Source organism: Egretta garzetta, unplaced genomic scaffold (genome assembly GCF_000687185.1).
Source record: "Egretta garzetta isolate BGI_Z169 unplaced genomic scaffold, ASM68718v1 scaffold10, whole genome shotgun sequence".
Lineage (NCBI taxonomy): Eukaryota > Metazoa > Chordata > Aves > Pelecaniformes > Ardeidae > Egretta > Egretta garzetta.
The window spans coordinates 1,514,950-1,534,523 of NW_009258268.1; the positions used below are offsets into that span (position 1 = coordinate 1,514,950).

Below are 19,574 nucleotides of genomic sequence, written 5' to 3' on the forward strand. Positions count from 1 at the left end.
TGTGTGGTGGTTGAATAGATTAAACAGATTAGAGAGTTGTTGGGGTTTTGGCTAGCTTTTTAAATGCTACTGTCTGTAGCCATATGGTATATAGCCATTTTGTGATAGAGTGTTCAAATGATGGTGATGTTTCTCAGTGGGAGCACATTATGCCACCACTTGTGTGTGCAGCTGCATGGATTTTAATGGGAATTAGATTTGCGTAAGACCAAAGGCAGTGCCTTCCAGAACAAGCAAGTGATTTGTCTGACTCTTAGCTATCTAAGTCTTCTGCTCAGTGCATTCTCGGGTTTTAAGGTTAAAAAATTTTGTGCATGAGGGAAGCAAAAAATGTCCCTCCGGCAGACTTTAAAACAACAGGCCTGTTGGAATTGATTCATTACGCGTGCAAGTGGAGAGGGGCGGGTTGCACTGCCCAGAGGCCGGCAGCACCAAGGTGAGAAAGGGTAAAACAAATGCCCGTGGCCAGGCTGTAATCTTGAAGCTCTTGCTAAGTTCTGGCCGGCATTTTAACCAGTTTCTGTTGGTGGCAACGGTGATGTCAGGTTTCATCGTTTTTCTTTGAAGCCATTAGCTGCTCATTACTGCAAAGTTAGTTATCTAAAGGAAGCCTGATTCTGGTCTGGCTGTATAGCATAACCCTACAGACCTTTTTCTTTTCAAATAGCAATGTTCAGAGGATGCACACCACATGTGGCAATTCAAATTGGCTGACAGCCTGTTCTGCTTGGAATCGGTGGAGGTTTAAGCAAAAAATAGGTTAGCTCTGGGGCTGAAATTCCAGAAGATGAACGTATTTTTGCCTGTTACCTGCTGCATTACCACTGTCAATAATTATATCCAAATTTAGATTAAATTAATCAACCTCCATAATTTTAAAATGTTGTTTCATACATTTTTATTTCCAGAATGAAGGTGTCTTATCGAGGGCATTTTCTGCATAATATTTACCCCTGTGCCTTTATAGATTCTCCTGAATTTCGATCAACACAGATGAACCGGGGTGAAAAATTCCAGGTACACTTTTGTTTAGATGTCACTGGACATGAGCTGATGAGATCATTAAAAAACAGAGTATAAATTTGATCAATGGTGAACTATTTGAATTGCATAATTTTGCTAGCTTTCTAGTACTGGTGTTTCGTAATAGTATTATGATGGTGTTTGCTGAGCAGTCTGGCTTTTGCTATTCTGTTATCTTTTACTGTTTCCAAGTTTATTTTGTGTTAAGAGATTATTCAGGACAAATAATTTAAGAGAGAGCTTTACTGGAAAGGAGATGATGTGAGCAGTCTCATCACTGGTTCAAAAGCGGAAAAGGAAAAATAATTGTTGTAATATTTGGTGTTACTAAAATGAAAGACTAAAAATTCAGGCACTGGTAGTTTGAAATTGGTATTTACCTAAACGTCTTAATGCTTCTGTCATTTTGAAAGTTGTTAAAGCAACATAAGCTGAAAGGGGTCACAGTATCCTGGATAAAAATATTCATACGGGGAACAGTAAGGGTGTGTATCTCCAGCAGTGTAATTATGCTACTACATTAAAGGATGTATTATACCATAGCTTGTGGGAAAAATACTGTTAAGAAGGGTTTTTTTATGTAGTGTGTAGGTGTAGTAATGACCGGTCGGTCTGTGGCTGACTGGGTACGTCCACATGGATACCCTGGCAGAAGTTGAGGGAGGGAGAGCAACGTAGGCTCTAAAATCAGTGACCAATGTCATATGTTCCAGTCAAATACTAGGCTTAGCACCGAGGAGGCAGAGTTGTCCAGATGCATTCGTTTCGCAGCAGTGCGGCGGCCGGCAGCATGGCCGCCCTCTCGGCACAGCCCATTTCTCTTGTAAGTGACTGGAAATGAATCGGTCCCTCTGAAGGGAAAAGGCTTATGCCTTGACTTTTGCTTGCCTTAAAAATTACTGTAATCTGGTGCGGTGTGCATAAACAGTTGCCATTGCAAGAGGACACGCATTCAATCTTAAGGACCCCATCTGCTGGCAATGCTGGCAAATTCTTCCTCAGCCTGTGTGCTTGTATTACAGACCGTGTGGTTAAAATCCACGGATATGCAACAGTTTCCCATTATTTCTTAGGCTTTATATATTTTTAATTTTTCTAGAGGTAGGACTAGCTTGTAATAGCAGAGAGAGAGCGCCTGATTTCTTTGTAGATGACTGACTTTCCCTTGCAAAGCATGCCGTTGGGTATGGCCGAGCGGTGCAGGTTTCGGTGTGCCGTTGCCCTCTGCCGGCACAGGGGGACCCACCTGGCAGGTCCAGCTGCTCTGGAGAGGGTGCAAGCTCCTCTGTAACTATTGATAGCAGAATTATCAGTAATGGAGCAAATGGAGCCTTAGCTCAGCTGCTGGAAGGTGGTATTTGGTATTTGTGGGACCAGCAGGGCTGACAGTGAAGGGAGAAAGATGAAACTTTTTAAAACTTTAAAAAAAAAAAAAAAATCACTGAAAACTCTTTGATGGAGTCCTTTGGATTATACCAGCTGTTCCTGTTTGGTGACAGCGACGTAAAATAAAACCAAGCAACATGTAGGCCTGTTGGGATGTGAGCAGTGTCATCGCCGTAGGACTGACTTTATATGTAAATCTCTTCTAACATAAGTTCCCAACTATAAAAGCATTTATGAGAGATTTTCCCCTATTATCTGCCCCCCGGGTTTTCTGAAAAACAAACTGGCGATGCTTATCAGTTAAAAATATGAGGATAATAAATATCTGAGATGTTTTACATTTGTAAATGTCATGTTCTAAGGGATGCCAAAAAGTTTTATGGCTTTAATGGTTATTTTAAATGGAGGCACAAATAAAATGGTATCACTTATTTTAAAGCGTGTTTAAATGTGCTGATTCTGAGCATGTTTTTTCTCAGGTCACCATTATCGCAGACGATAACTGCAAGTTCCTGTGCTGGTCCAGGGAAAGGCTGACTTATTTTCTGGAATCTGAGCCATTTCTTTATGAGATCTTTAAGTATCTTATTGGCAAAGATATTACAAATAAACTCTATTCATTGAATGACCCAACCTTAAATGACAAGGTAAGCAACGGAAGTTTAATTCGGGAATTTTCCTCCCCCGTACAAATGTATTGTTACTTCAATTCTAAATCCTCTTAAAGCACCTTTTTTTAACCTGCTGCTATCAGCTGCTGAATTCATGCTCATTGCCTTTTAGTGCCAAAGTGTGAGTCAGTGCAGCATTTCTGTCAGAAGTAATATTGGTTAAAGGTAGCACAATTATGTGCAAAAAAGATGAATAACGGAGATTCAGAACTGACCGGCTACCACAAATGTACCTAGCCAACTAGTAGCTAAACTATGATAGCTGGTAGCTAAAAAGATGCTTCTCCCTGGATATCCTTTCTCAATAACAAATGGGTGCCTTTGTACAAAGAAACTTTCGGGTTTTTTCTTAAAGAATTTGCTTGCTGGGGTCAAACAACTGGGTAATACCGGTTGCCAAGAATAATTGTAACATGTGTTTGAGGGTTGCAAATAAAAAAAAAAAGAAGGAACAAGATACGATGTAGTTAGTGGAAGGAGGCCTGAAATACATATAAAATATAAGTAAATATAAATACATATAAAATACTCAGTGGTCTGAATATAACTCATTCTTCTTTGTTGTAGAGGGAGTGTGTTTTAGATGTCACAGTAAGTGGTTTGGGTGTAGTCATGGACATACCAATTATCTTGTTTATCTTGTTGATTTACTTTAATTTTGTCTCCTTACTTAGTTACGTGGCTTTTCAAGATTTGGGTGGTATCTTGGCTGCTGGTGGGGTTTTTTATTATTTATGTAGCGGCTGTAGGGTTCTCATATATAATTTATTTGAAGAACTTCCACCATCATTTATGAAAAGCTTTATAATTTTATAATACAGAATTTCATATTCTGTCTGTATTGATTTAACTCACACTAACTCAGAGCAAAAAGCCTTCTCATCAACTTCCCCATAAATATCTCATATATAGGTTAAATAGTTACTTCTGCAAAGTTGTGAATTTACTGGAAAACGATCCAAAAGGAATGACTGCCACTGTTACTCTATACCACAGACATCAGCAGGCTTGACTTGTAATGTCTTTATGGTGAATTAGACATGGTCAGTTTTCCCTATTTTGCACTGGCTATAGAAAGAGAAAAGAAAGAATTGCTGGAGAAACGATTTAATAGCAAAAAAGCACTGCTTATTCTGCCTTGTGGTCAATGAAATAGAGGATTACACTGTCTTGCAATCAGATCCTCAAAACTATTTCAGGTCACTGTTTTCATCTTACTAATGCAGGAAGATAAAAGTGATCTCGTGGGAATGTGCCATCTGTAAAATACATCTTATAAAGCTGTGGATAAACTGTCTTCTTTTTTTTTAACAAAAAAGAATTACAGGCGAATGTTCTGTAATAAAACCCGCATCTACATAGACAGTAAGTCATTTCTGGAGTATGGCATCTGAAAGGCACATGTAGCAACGTGCCTCCTGTGTGTGCATTCAGGCTGCCTCTCCTGGGAGACTGCTGTTCTCCACACTCCTCCTCAACCTTGCCTTTTTTTTTCTTTTTTCTTTTTCTCCTCTCTCTCCCTGCCCCCCGCCCCCTTTCCTTCCCTCATTTTCTTTTTTTACGCATGGATGACAGCATTAGGGTGTCATGCCTAGTATACAAAGTCATCTGCAACAAACTTGTGCTGCTGACTTCTGGCATTGCAGAGCTTCACCACTAGTCTAAATATTTCTTGAAACAGAAGTATAATAAAATAGTTATTGTAAGGTTGTAATTGATTGTTTTTAAGTGAAGGGTCCTTATCATACCTTCTAAGTATTAAAAACAACCCACCAAACTTTGCCCGTCCTTTGACTTAACATCTGCACACTCTTATAAAAATAACAGCATTTGTCATCAGTACATTCGGTTTAGGCTTTCTTGCCTAAGGAGAGTAGTGGGCTCCCCCGGCTTCTGCCTCCTCCCTTCTAATCCCCCTGTTGTGTTGCAGCCACCGGTGTTGCTGCCATCGAACTGCAGTCCTTGCTCTTTGAAAGGTTTGTTTTGCTTAGTGCCATGTTGGATCTGCACAGCCTGGAAAATCAAATGGATGTCCAACCTGTTGGGCTAGGCAAGAGCGAGGCTGGAAGGGACTTTCTAGTTCTGTACTTAACCTGTCTGTATTTTCCACTGTGTGGCTCAAGTGTAGCTATATAGCCACAGACGAGTCAGTATGAACAGAAAAGTTCCATTTAACTTCACTCCAGCTAGTAACAGTGTTGACATTTCTATTTGCCACTTTAAGGCACTGAGTATACATTTCACTCACCATCCTAAAATCATATACAGATATGTAAAGCTGGCCTCACGATTTCATGTATATTTCTTAATTGATTTATATTTTCACTTTAACTTGAGCTTATACCAAGTCTTCAGTGAAAATAGTCACATGAATTTAAGATTATTGTAACCATTTTATCACAGTAACTTTTGAAAATATATGTTATAAAAATTAAGAGTGAGCATTTGGAAATTTGTAGTACCTTTTTATTCTTCCTCAAATGAAAATCCCATCGCACAAGCCCTTCCTACGTAAGGTAGAACTGTCTGTCAAGTACGTTCTCCTTCATGTCCCCATTGCCAGCACCCTATAGGCACGTCACTTCTGATGGGCTTCCTTGCTGAATACACGTATTTTTGGTGTCTTTAATGCTTTTTAGCTGGTGACAGTCTCAGCAGAAAATTTTGTATTAGACTTCTGTACACAAGGGGACATACAAGAGGACAACTAAACCAAATCCAATATAGATTATTCATAATCAAGATGGTAGTAAGAAGATTATCAATTTTTTTTATGTTGGAAAACAGAATAGTATCCATTTATTTGTAAGGAACCTTGTGATTTTCTCCTAACTAAGGACATTTTCACTACTGTTGGGAAAAACAGTCGTTCCTCCACACATGAAACAGGATGCTAATTCCTGAGAGAGTTCGGTAAAATGGAGTTACCCATTATGCTTTTGTCATCGATTGCTACCTTTCACATACACAAGCATTCTGATTTGCAGTAATACTTAACAAGGTACAATGTATGGTTTCATAGAAATATTATAGTGCAAAGACTCCTCAAGAAGACTACTCAAAGCAAATGGAAGCTCTGAAGACCATTTGACAGGCAGAGGATAATATTCATATGATGCATTTAATCTCTCTTCAGTAAAATCAAGAGCCAAATTATCATCTACTAGGAAGGAATGACATTCACCGTTTTCTAACATGATTAAGTGAAAAGCCAGGAAAGTGAACAAGTTTCTGTTAAGATACAAATTGCTAAACTCTCTATATAGCATGCTGGTTTTTTTAGCAAGGAGGATAAAGGCTGTATTTAATTGCAGAGCATCATATCTGAATAATGAATTACAAAATAATAAAAATCAACCTTTCTGTAGGAAAACACAGGAAAAGTCCAGTGCAAAAAAGAATTAAAATTTAATAACTAATCTGAGGTTTCATGCTTGTCAGTGTTCAAATTCCAGTGTACCACTGGCATCTTCTATTTTCATTTAAATCAATTTACACTGCATAGAATCTTCTGCTCTAACCAGCTTCTTGATTCATGAATAGTCATAGCTGAGACCAGAGTATCTACTACAGAGGAAACAGTTATTTTCCATTTTTACTTTAATTTACTTGATACTTTTTTAAAAATAATATTTTAATTTTTTTTTAGGCTTCAAAAAAGATTGATCGACAGCCTAGTCTTTGCTCGCAGCTCTCTGTGATGCAGATGAGAAACAGTATGGCCAGTACCAGTGACAGCGAGGATGGCCTGCAGATGTTTCTTCGTGGGACTTCCTCTGCATCCTCTCTTCGTGAGTGCTCAAAATAGTTCATGCCAGTTTTGAAGACAGCTTGGTTGATCATTAGAGATGGTTGTAGAACTCCTGTCGTCTTCAGTGGGAGCAGACAATAGCTTTTTGGATGCTGCTGTACATCAACTAAGTGGAAGGACCTAGCTGTAGGGAATTCGTAAGATGTATAAGGCTTTGTATGCTAACTGAAGTTATCTCATGTAGATACTGGCAAAAAACTAGCATGTACAGTAATGAGTTTTGGCATAATGTGAATGTGTAGGCATAGTATGGAATGTTTATAGCAATGGGGCAAACCCGTGAATGTACAATGACTGTCACAGTAATATTTCCTTTGGTTTGTGACTGGTGCTTGTAGAAATTAAAAACCCAAAGAAAACTTTTTCCCTCAGCACCTTGGTGCTCTGGATTTCCTCCTGAGGTAGTTTACATTGGCAGCGTCTGGAGAAATGTCGTGTACGACCAATAATCTGATGCCACCTGGAAAATTTCCAAATATCCTGTCAGGGTCTCCTCCCTTGTATGACAGGAATAGTAGAGAACAAATGAAATGAGGGAAGAAACCATATCTGACCTTTTTGCTTCTACTCTTGGAATTTATGCCATCATAGAAACCTTCTAAACAATTCTTTCTAGGCTATTGTTATGTTTTAATTTTCCTGAATCTCAGCTTCAACAGTAGCCTGAACTCTGAAATCAGCTTTTGAACAAAAAAACCCAGAAGATGCTCAATTTTCTCATTTGGCATAAGCCAAATTTAACAGAAATTAAAAGGATCATATAACATTATTTATTTTGATTTGGGAAATATGATTTTTTAGTAATTAGAATTCAAATATATGAGGAAAAAATCACTGCCAGTTATTTATTATGGTTAAACTCTCTGCTAAGAAGAGAAAGTGATTTGAAGTATTTGCACTTAACTATTTAATTATCTGTTCTCCGTTGTATTCCTCACAGTTCTCATCCAGGAACTCCTTCAGATCTGGAGAGCCTATCTGTTTTCAGTCCTTAACATTGGTATAGTCTGCATGCCCAGATAGTTGGAAGCAAAAGCCCGGCTAGTGTTTCACCCTACTAGGACATCAAGGGTGATAGCTGGGGTATAATTAGATGGAAATTCCAGCATTGTTTTCTTTATTTCTCCTCTGTTCCCTGAAAGGACATTTAGAATCACAGAACAGTTGAGGTTGGAAGGAACCTCTGGAGATCGTCTAGTCCAACCCCGTGTTCAAAGCAGGGCCAGCTAGAGCAGGTTACTCAGGGCCATGTCCAGTCAAGCTTTGAATATTTCCAAGATGGAAGATTTCACAGCCTCTCTGAGCAACATGTTCCAGGGCCTTACCACCCTCACGGTGAAAAATATTTCCTTTATTGCAAGTCGTGACTGTTGTCCTTTGTTCTTTAGTGCATGCCTCCAAGAAGAGTCTGGCTCTGTCTTCTTTATACCCTTCTATTAGGTAGCCAAAGACAACAGTAAGATCCCCTGAGAACCTTCTGTTCATAAGGCTGAACACACCCAGTTCTTGCAGCCTCTTCATGTATGTCATGTGCTCCAGCCCCTGACCATCTTGGTTGCTCTCCACTGCACTCGCTCCAGTATGTCCATGTCTTTCTTGTAGGGGGAAGCCCAAAACTGGACACAGCACGCCAGATCCTGTCTCACAAGTGCCAAATAGAAGGGATTAATCTCTTTCATTGACCTGCTGGCTATGCTCTTGCTAATATGGCCCACTATATGGATGGCCTTCGTCACTGCAGGGGCACTCTGCTGACTCATACTCCATTTTGTGTCCACCAGGACCACCAGGTCTGTTTCTGCAAAGCTGCTTTCCAACCAGTTGGTGCCCAGCCTGTACTGCTGTGTAGGTTTCTTGTGTCCCAAGTGCAGGAATTTGCCTTTGTTGAACTTCATGCGGTTTCTGTCAGTTCTTTTCTCCAGCCTCTGAAGTCCCGTTCTGAGTAGCTGCCCTACCCTCTGGCCTATCAGCAGTTTCCCTCATAACTTGGCTGTTTTCTGTGAACTTGGCAGGAGTGCACTCCATCCCATCATCCAGGTTATTAATATATTGAACATTATAGGCCTTGGTATTGGCCCTTGGGGGACACTGCTGGTAACCAGCTGCCACCTGGGTTTTGTACTGCTGCTCACCACCATGTGAACTCAGCAGTCTAGTGAACTTTTTACCCAAGCTGTAGTCCATGTATGCAGTCCATTTCTCACCCATTTGGATAGCAGGATTCTATGGCAGGCTGTGTGGAGGGCCATGCTACAGACCAGGTAAACAACATCCATTGTACTCCCATCATGCACAACCCCTGTCATCTCACCACAGAAGGCGGTCAGGCTGATCAGGCACAGTCTGCCCATGGTACATCCATGCTGGCTCTTCCCAGTCACCATCCTGTCCTTCATGTGCTTGGATGTGGCTTCCACGAGGACAGGCTCCATAACCTGCCTGGGAACTGAGGTTAGGCTGATAAGCCAATAGTTCCCTGGATGCTCCTCCTTGCCCTTCATTAAAATGGCCACAGTTTCGGCCTTTTTTCTCTCCCCTGACAGCCATGACCTTTCCAAGATGATAGAGAGGGTTGTTGCCGTTGCATGAGCCAACCCTCAGTACCCTTGGATGCAGCCCATAAAGTTCCACAGTCTTGTGTTTGCCCTGTTGACTTAAGTGGTCCCTAACTCAGTCCGCCTTTCCTGTAAGTCAGTTATCACCCTCCCAGTCTCTACCACAGACTCAGAGACCTGAGATGCCTCAGGACAAACCTGTAAAGTAAAAACTGAAGCAAAAAAGGTACTGAGTATCTCGGCCTTTTCCATGTCCCTAGGTCCTGTGCCCCAATGAGGAGCCATGGCCTCACAGTTCCCCTGTTCTTCCTTTTGTTGCCAGTGTATTTGTAGAAGCCCTTCTTGTTGCCCTTGTCTAGATCCAGGTCCAGCTAAGCTTTGGCTTTCTTAATTCCATCCCTGCATGCTTGGGCCATGTTTCTGTATTCCCCCCAAGCAGCTCATCCGTGCTTCCACTTTGTGTGTGTGTGTTTTGAGCTCTGTCAGGACTTCCCTGTTCATCTATGCCAGCCTTCTACCACGCTTGCTCAGCTTCCTCTACACTGGAATGGACTGTCCTTGTGTTTTGAGAAAGGGGTCCTTGAAGATCAACCATCTGTCCTTGGGGCGTTGTAACTACTATTTTTCTTGCACACTTCTCAGTATCTTAAAACCTACCAGCCAGCTCCTGGACACTGCAGCCAAGGTTACCATCGGCCTTCATCTCCCTGATGAGTTCTTCCTTGTTCGTCAGTGACAGGTCCAGCAGACGACCTCTCCTAGTCGGCTCATCGATCACTTCTGTGAAGAAATTATCTGCTACACTCTTCAGAAATCTCCTGGACTGCTTGCGCCCAGCCCTGTTGACTTCCTACCAGATACTGGGGTGGTTAAAGCTCCCCACGAGTACCAAGGCCTGCGATCAGGAGTCTTCATCCAGTTGTCTAAAGAAGGCTTCCATCTACTTGCTCTTCTTGATCAGGCAGCCTGTAGCAGTTACCTGCCATGAAGTCTCCTGTGTTGGTCTGTTCTCTGCTCTTTACCCATAAGTTCTCAACTGGCTTTTCATCTGTTCCATGGCAAAGCTCCGTGAAATTGAAGCCACTCCTTTGCACAGAGTGCCCTTGGACAAAATTGCACACTTAGAAGCCTGAAAGAAATTGTAAAACTGTGTTTGTGCAATTAGCTAGAATTAAAATTCTCTTTCAGGCTTAGCAGCAGAACACTTAGCACCAGTATTTCAGCTTCGGGAGAAAGAAATCTAAATGCATGTCGTACAGCTGTAATTACATCAGCCCCTCAGATGCATCCATGCTTAGCACATACTTGATAAATACACTTTCCTCTGTTGTGCTTTTCCTTGGTTTGTGTACCGTATTTTCTGGTGTATGTTGTGTACTTTCCCCAAAAGAGGGATTTAAATGTCTTTTATGTTCCAAAGTTGCTCAGTGCAACAGCAGGTGGTGTAGCTGATACTGCCACTGCCACCACCCCACTGGCAACAGCAGGTATGGCAGCAGCCTCCCGAGCCCAATACTATCCTTACTTTTGGGGAGGCAGGGGGTTTACCCATACAGCAGTGTATCATACGCCTCGGGAAATACTGTCCCTTGTTTCTCCTCTGCATTTTGATTAATGCAAAATTTCTGACTTCTATAAAAGGTTGATCAAAATGCTCGATGAAAGGTTATTTATTTCACTAAACTGTAACGCTTCAATCTTTCTTCTTGCCAAAATAGCTTGGTAGTTATTCCTGAGTACTGTCATTGCCACCGAGGGGTTTGCTACCAAGGTGAGCTCTGCTTATTGATTTGTATGCAATGTGGATTTGTGGCCACATATGTACTTTTTCTCAGACCACAGGGGAAACTGAGCAAAAAAACTGCCATTTGCCTTCCCACTGCTGGGTTTTCAAAAACCTTCTCCTGGGAGCTCTCAGTGCAGCAGTCAGTCTGGTTTTTTGGTCTTTTTTTCAAGAGTCAGTATGAGGTCCATGCTGAGGCATACCGTCCCAGTGCTGTTCCCCTGGATCCTCCTGCTGCGATCGTACATTTGTTTATTAAAAACAGAACAAAACAAAAACCCAAAACCAAACCTAGAGGATCTAGTGAGGAACATACAGAAATTACAAACTCTTTTTTTTTTTTTTTTAATTAGAATAAGACATTAATAAGAGAAACTTACCTGTACGGGCACTTTACAGGAATACTGTCTTGTCATTGCCAGGTGATTGATTGTTGTGTGGACAAAAGCTGCCCATTACAAATATGGTATCTGACTATTACAGTACAAACAAGTTTTATCCTCCTAATTCCCATATAAATTGAGCATTTATATTTTTGTATAATCCAAACTTTTAAAATCATGTTTTTATCTGTGCTAAAGCAGTCAGCTTTGACTCATTTTCTCAAGAAATTGATATAAAGCTTTCTTCAGTGTTTAGCAGTGAAAGGGTGAAAAATGTTAATTAGTAGACCTCAAACTACAATTACTAACAAAACTGTGTTTTGAATTTAATTAACTAAGAAACCCAACTAACTCTTTGCTTTTATATTAAGGAAATAACCAACAAGAGTTCTATAATGCTTACGGAGTGAGTCGTTTGCAGCATGATGTTTTCTGTTGATAACATCACATTAACTCAGCAAGCATCCTCAAAAAGGTATTAAAGTGGGATTTGTTTATCACGTGGTACTTGTGCTTGACATCTGTGATCCAGCTGTATGTAATTTATTAGCAAATGAAAATGATGCATCGCTCTTTCCAAAATCTGAGTTAAGCAGAACTAGTTCAGCCTGATTACAAGAGCAGCTTCACCTAACTTTCAGTCCTTCAAAAAACATTTCAGTATTAGTTTCTATTCAGTGATTCTACTGCGTGATAGTTATTCATCTGCTTATTATTGATGCGGTCTCTTTTCCTGTGCTTGGTTTAGATCACTCAATTTTGCTGGGCTATGAATCTGTATTTGCAAACTTCTAAGCTAGGCAGGAATGTAGAAAAGCTTTGATCTGGTAATGCTTTTATTGGTATTGTCTCATTATGTGCGTTCCCTAAGTTATACCCAGCTGGTGGTTGAAAGCAGGACTGGGTTTCATGGGAAATGCCATTTTAATAGGTATTTGGGCTTCGGTCCTCGAGAGGGGGCAGTGGAGTAGTGTATGGAAGGCCTGGGTTCAGGGTCTGACTCAGGCTCTTGAACATCTGTCCGACACTGGATAGAGGCATCAGTAGACAAGGGGTTTTGCGTTTGGAGAAAATAAGGGCCAGTCTTTGAACCAAACAACTTGACAGTATTAGGCTCAATATTGGATCCTGTTTGACCGACTTATGGCTTCTTACTTCTGATTTCTGGAGAGAGCTAAGTGCTTTAAAAAGAAGGAGAACTAGTCTAAAAATGGTAATAAGCTAGCAATAAAGTAATAAAAAGGAAGTGCTTAACAGTTCCAGTATTTAAAAATGTCTGTGAATAACCCTTTATCATGGTAGTTTTTGAATGTTAAAAGAAAATACTAATACATTTTTAACATGAAAAGTTCAAAAAAGCTAATTCCAAACAGTGTTTGTGTGAATGTGACTTACAAGGGCAGTAATACGATAACCCGCTGCTCTTGCCTGTAGCTGTATTTTGTTCTCTGTGTGTAACACATGCAGCACAAAGGAGTCCTTCTTCATACACAGGCTTCCTTAGCAGAGCACTTTACTGTATGTCTGATAAACTTTTTTTAAAGTAATAAGAACAGCCCTTGCAATAAGAATATGTTATGGCTATCGGTGTTTTTTTCAAGAAAATTTGAATTTTTAGCTTGTATACAGACGATCTTTCAGACAGGACCACTACCTCTTGCTCTTTTCTTCTGAAATGGTATTTCAAAGATTTCCCTACTCTTTTTGGTCATCGTACTGTAGCCGCTTACAATCTTGTGCCATTGTGGTGGTTTAACTCTAGAGAAGGGTACTGAGAGGAAAAAAAAGGTGCAGATGCAATTTCAGAGTGGGCAATGAGAAATAAACCTGGTTGGCTGATGTCAAAGGAGCTCTCTGGCTTAACCCTCGTGCTAAAAATGTAACTACAGCAGAGGTAGTCTGCAGCGGTAACTTGCACAAAAATTCCATTTAATGTCTTACCAGCAAGGGCTGCGGTGTGTGCTCCATTCCGGCAAGCTCTGTGAGTTGCTGCTTTTCTAAAAGATTATTTTGGAGCAATGAAATCACTGTCAGCCAAAAGTTAATTAATGGCCTTCACCCATTAATCTTGTTTTCTCTATGGTTGTTTATGGGGGTATTATATTTTTGATAAATTTTACATTATTGTGTGATTGTGTACCTACCCGAGGTTTGCCCAGTACTCCGAGGAATTTTTTTCACAGGCGAGGCGAGTGTGCGCATGCACGTACCGTTTGTGTTTAACCATTCATGTTGTCGTTTGTGGAGAACTAGTGGGTGAGTGTAACACTGAGAAAACGATTGCCAGGGACTCAGCGTTGGGCACCTCATGCGGTCAGGACCTGCACTGAATTTGAGAATACTGTGCCTGTAGCTGGCCGCAGGGTTTGACCCTCGGAGGCATTGCTGGTTTGTAGCAGCGTGGCTGTCCCACGTCTGGGATTTCCTGATGCCTGTGGCCAAGCAACAAGGAAACATTCACTTATAAAATCTTCTCATGAGGGAGCTAGGACAGGATCACCAGGTTGTGTAGACTTTTCCACAAATAGGTGTATGTAGCAGGTATGTGTTGCTAAATTAATCGATAACTTCTTTGTAACTGTGGCAGGCCCGGGCCGGACATCTCCCTACCTGAGAACTTCGGCAAAAATGAAGCCAATAGAAGAAAGTGTCGAAGATGATGTCTTTGAAGCACCATCTGCAGATAAGCTTGAACTCCAGCGGCTGCCTTAAACAGATGGGTCCTCAGGTGCATCAGAGCTTGTACCAGGCTCCAGTGCAAGAGGGAGAAGCTGAATTTGGGAGGAATCTGAAAGTTAAAACCACCTCTCCGTGTTTGAATTTACCACAGCGTTATGTCAGTGGCTTCTAGATGGAAATGTCACATTTTATTTTACTTCCAAATAAAAAAAAATAAATTAAAAGATGCTAAAACTTTTATGTGGTGGGTTTTTTTGTTTTCTGGACATGGGTATTTGCTTTATTTCTACTTCGACTCTTGCCATCGTAAATTTAGTATTAAGTGGCTGACTAGCCTGAAGTTTATAGAGACTTACTTGGAGCAGAACATCCCCAGTTTCATTTCCCTAAGCTTCTTAGAAGCCTGTGTCTTGATGCTTTTCAGTGGGAGATTTTGAAACTATTTCCAAAGCCGTGTTGCTGTTACCTCCTGTCATTGTGAGAGTCTCACGTGAAATAGTGCACGCTCTTCTGCACCTCTTGGGAGGTATTTGCCTCTAATTCCTAACTTGACTGCTTGACTCTGCAATTGTAATAATGCCTTTGAAATTTTTTTTTTTGACAAATATTTAAATGTAATGTTGCCTTTCCAACCTTTTTCTTCTTTAGGTAACTGTATTACAGCCTTAGGCAACCGCTTCTGTTTTGTTCACGGGACAAAGCCTAACAAAGGCTACCAAGGTCACATCTACGCTACGCAGCCCATCCGTGCCACGCACGCATCTCTCCACAAAGCCGTGACGGGTCTAGTGCCTCTCAAGGAAAGGTGCCCCTTGTGGTTTCTTGATTTGCCTTTTTAAGATGGGCAAAACAACATGCTTTTCATTAGTCTTATCCATGGAATGACTGAGTTGTTCCGGATTAATCTTTCCACGCGGCAATACGTGAGGTACAAATGCCACTTGGTCCAGGAAATTTGGCTCAAACTCTCAGGCCTGGGTAGCTGCAAGTGCAGTAAAGCACAGTCTTACAGTGGGAGACACTGGGAAGCCTTTGCAAACAGGCACTTGGCGCCATCCTGTCTGTGATGTGTGGAGACACCTAGATGGCAGCTGTCCTTCTGTGCTTTGACAATTCTTGAAATCTGTTGTGCATCAGATAGTATATTTTAACTAAACATAACAGAAAATAGCTACTATTCCATTGATGGGATTGCACAACACTCCGATACATACAATAACAGGAGTTTGGCATAAACTCTCAAGCAGTCAGAGGTGTCAGAGCCTGGGTTTGCTCTGTTTTCTGTCACTCCATTTTAATTCTAAAATTTATCCTGACAAAGCGTCTTTGAATCAGCCTGCATCTGACTTACGTGACCCATTTATTCCCTCCTCAAAAGCTCGTGCAACATCAAAATGTGCAGATAAACGATTGGAAGTTTGACCTGCACTGTCAGCAGTCCTGCTTCTGTGAATTTAAATCCAGTGTTTAATATTACATCAATATGTCTCGTGGTTCAGTCAGTTCTGCATTATTAAAAGACGTTGCCCTGAGGTGAGACATACTTGCTAGTTTGTGCAAATAGATATAACGTAGCATTATGCCACACATACGCAAAAGCAAGCAGTTGATGTAGTTTATCGTCTAAATCTGACCTGATGTTATGAAAGTCTTTACATGCAGAAAATAGGGAGTCCTCCTGCAGCTGTTTTAACTTAGGCACAAGCGTTAGTTGGAACAGCTTTTAAACCCACTGGTTTGATACACCCACATGACAGGTAGGAGAAGTTGTGAGTCTGCTGGGGTACAACTGGGATTCAGCAACTAAAACATAAATGCGTATCTTAAGTTATACCACATTTTTAGGAGCTGACTGTCAAATACTAGCAACTGAACAGATTACATGGTGAACAAAAATACCATAGAAAACAAGAAAAATAAATATATTAGAAAAATATGAAACATTCTCCATGCAACAAAATGCATACCAAGGGAGAAATATGTATCCTCGTAACTCCAGCAACTGCTTGGTGGAAAGTTTGGGTTTTCTGATGTCCTGTTTCTTTTAATAAAAAGAATACTCGCAGAACATTTCAATAGGATAAATTATGGAATTATAGACTTATTCAGGTTGAGACCTCTGCAGGTCATCTGATCCAGCCCCCTGCTCAAAGCAGGGTCAGCTTCCAAATGAGTGGAAATCTTGTAATGATGGAGTCAAAACCACTAAGAAGTGCTGTTACAGGAACGTGGTGACATGTGAGAATCATGTCTAACATGCTTACCTTCCTTTTGGATGACAACACAGCCAGGTTTTTGTAAAGAAAACAATTCTGTGTATTTTTGCAGGTTTTACGAAAGCTGTTCCCAAGCAGTTGACTATGGAGTAACGCGATGGTGAGAGACACGTGGCTCAGTGGGTGAAGGCTTCCTTGCTCCCAGCAGTGGTTCCAAGCTCTGCGTGAGAAGTGAGGGTTTACTCCCATTCCAGATAAAACGATCCTCATGGATAAAGCATGCCCATCGGAAGGAGGGTGCCACTGCGTAACATTTAACAAACTCATTTGACCATGTTGAAAACATGTAAACCCTCTCTCCCTCCTGGGTTACAAACAAAAGATCTTTTATATGTCAGGAGCAAATGCATCATTGCTGGGCCAATGTCAAAAAAAGAGCAGCTGTATCTTGAGGTTGCCTCTCGGCTACTGGGAGAGTAGGAGAGGAAATGAGGATTATTTTACTTTTGAGCAGATGCAGGGAACCACGTCCTTGTCCTGCTGTAACTCTCTCTAACTTCTGCTGGTTTTCAGACTCCTTTGAAGAGGAAAACCAAACCGGTGGCATAGAGCCCATGTAGTCTAACAATAACCAGAAAACCCAGAGAGGCTGAAGTAAAAATAGCAGTTACCCTCCTCCTTCTTCCCTTTCCAGCAGAATAATTTCTTATGTATCGTTATCAATTCAAGCAATATTCAGTGTCCAGAGAGGTTGCATCTCCTGAGTAGAACTTGTCTTATAAATCAGGGAGGCCCTGCAGGAGCGGAGCTCTGTGTGCCTGCCGCGTATCCCAGCTTCAGGACCGTGAATTGTTGTCTGCTGGGAACAAGAACCGAGTCATCTTTATGCCTGCAAAACATCACCTGTGCTAAGGATACTGCGGCAACAACACTCCAAATAATGGTTAATAACTCTGGTAGTCTACCTGAAGCAATACATTTTATTACCTAAGAATATGTAACTGGAAATTTTAAAATTCCTGATGAATGGGTAAAATGAATAGCAAATAAGTTTACTTGGTAAACACAAGTTGCAAAGTCTGTTCACCTCTGCTCCTGTTGTTTCCAGTTGAGTTGTTACTGAGACAACAGAAATTAAAATAGGCTGTAGCCTGCTTTTCTGTACTGAATGAGGCACCCCTTGCCATGGCTGCTGCAGAAGGTAAGGAAAAGCATCCTGTAATAATTCAGATTTAAAGGAGGAGCGTTGTGTGCATGGCTAGAGGATGGGCTGTAACCCCACTGTTAGCTCATTTCAAGGTGTGACTAGCAAATCAAACATAGAAGAACATATATTTTAAAATCATAACATCACGTCCTGTTGATCCTAACTGTAACTACACAGCAGATGTGAATTACACTAGCAAATGGTTCTTTTTACTGACCAGAATGCCTGTCGGGGCAAAAAAAAAAGCAGATACTTCACCAAAATGGGTTTTTTTTATAATTTTTTCAAGAATTCTGTGGTTTCAGTGCATTTATTTAAATATAGTAAAGCGCATATTGGGTAACATGTTTGCCAGGGAGACTGAACTAAAAGGTGTCAGTTAGGTCTATCAAGAATTGTCTTAGAGGTGCCTATCAGGCTCTGTCCTGCTCTCATCAGCAAAGCTCTTAAATCGTGTGGAACGAACTGCACGTGGGGCTGACCCAGCACCTCTTCAGCTGTAGCTCACACGCGCCGGAGCTTTCCCACTCCTACCCCAGGAGGTAAATGCACCTCGAAGAATTGTCCAAAGCTTGATTTAATTTGGGTGTTTAGAAGAGGTTTCAGAAAATGAGTTGTAGCCCAGCGCTCAAAAAGTCAGCCATGTAAAAAAACGCTCCAGCTGCAGAGCTGGTGAACCTCTAGACCTTGGTTAATGTAAAGAAAGCTGCCATCGCTACCCACAGCACGTTTCTTATAGGCTGAAAACCAACTCTCAGGTTGTAGTCCGCAATGGATATTTGCGGTAAATAGCAAGCTTAGAAACGGTTAATTCAATGATCAAAACTATTTCAATAATGTGAATGTAGTTTAGATAACGGTGGTTTTTTAATGGTCGTTCTATAAACAAACCCAATGTATGTTAATTCAGAAAAATTAATGTGTTGAACTGGTATGCAAATACTAAAATACTGGATTTTTTTCCTATACTGTTTCCCTTTAGGAAATAAGTAGAACTTAATTATAATCTCCTTATGGAAAATAGGCTACTTTATTTGATATATGCATTAGAAAGCAAAACAAAGATCTAACAAAAGAGGCATTTCAGTAAAAAAAAGTGTAAGAGTAGCAATGCTGACATAGTTAAAAGGCAGGGGCTCGGCTCTTCAGTAAATTTCTGGCATTTAGGCAGTTGAAAGTAAAGCCTCAAAGTATCTTCATATGCGGAAAGCAGCAATTTCATGAGCAGCTTTGTGCATGATAGGCCAGCACAGATACAATCATGGATGGTTGGGATGGAGTTTCGGGAAGGGAAATGGTAGTGACACATTTTAACATTACCACTGGACTCACCGCAACAGTTACATTCCTTACTGTTTCAGAAAGGTGGTCATAGGAAGTGCCTCCCAGTAAAATGGTTTTCCGCCTCTCGCACGGTGTTGGTCACAGCTGCTTCTGGTTAGAGGGGAATGGGTTCTGAGTCCTTAAGGGATTAATAAGAGAAGGCAAACCATCTTAATTAATTAGCTCTGACATTTCAACTTCCTGAGAGCACGATGAGGATGATAACATGCGAGTCATTGGAGAGTGCGGAGAGGCAGTACGAAAGCAAAAGTTGCAGGATCGCTGGGTATTGATTGCAATACAGTCCCTACGCTTTTTTCCAAAGAGGAGAGCACTGCAGAGTGGCTCGACAAGGTGGCAATGATGGGCTCTTGTTGGCCCATTTATCAGAACAAGTTGCTTTTCAGTTGATAAAGTTGTTACGGCTACAGGCAGAATAAAGCATTTTCAGTGAGCTTAAATATCAGCCACATTTTGGTGCACAAGAACATTTACTTAGCACTTAATGAGCATAAAATAAGGTACAAATCGAAGTAT

The 19,574-nt window shown here is 41.0% G+C and overlaps 1 protein-coding gene across 1 annotated transcript in view; it reads left to right on the top strand.

Annotated features, from left to right (window-relative positions):
• BVES (blood vessel epicardial substance) overlaps positions 1 to 14,324 on the top strand; it is a 48,028-nt gene extending 33,704 nt beyond the window's left edge. Inside the window, 5 exon segments of the mRNA XM_035888685.1 lie at positions 346 to 436; positions 909 to 1,017; positions 2,889 to 3,056; positions 6,730 to 6,871; positions 14,200 to 14,324. Coding sequence (XP_035744578.1) covers positions 346 to 436; positions 909 to 1,017; positions 2,889 to 3,056; positions 6,730 to 6,871; positions 14,200 to 14,324 — 635 coding nt within the window.
• Positions 14,325 to 19,574: the final 5,250 nt, after the last annotated feature.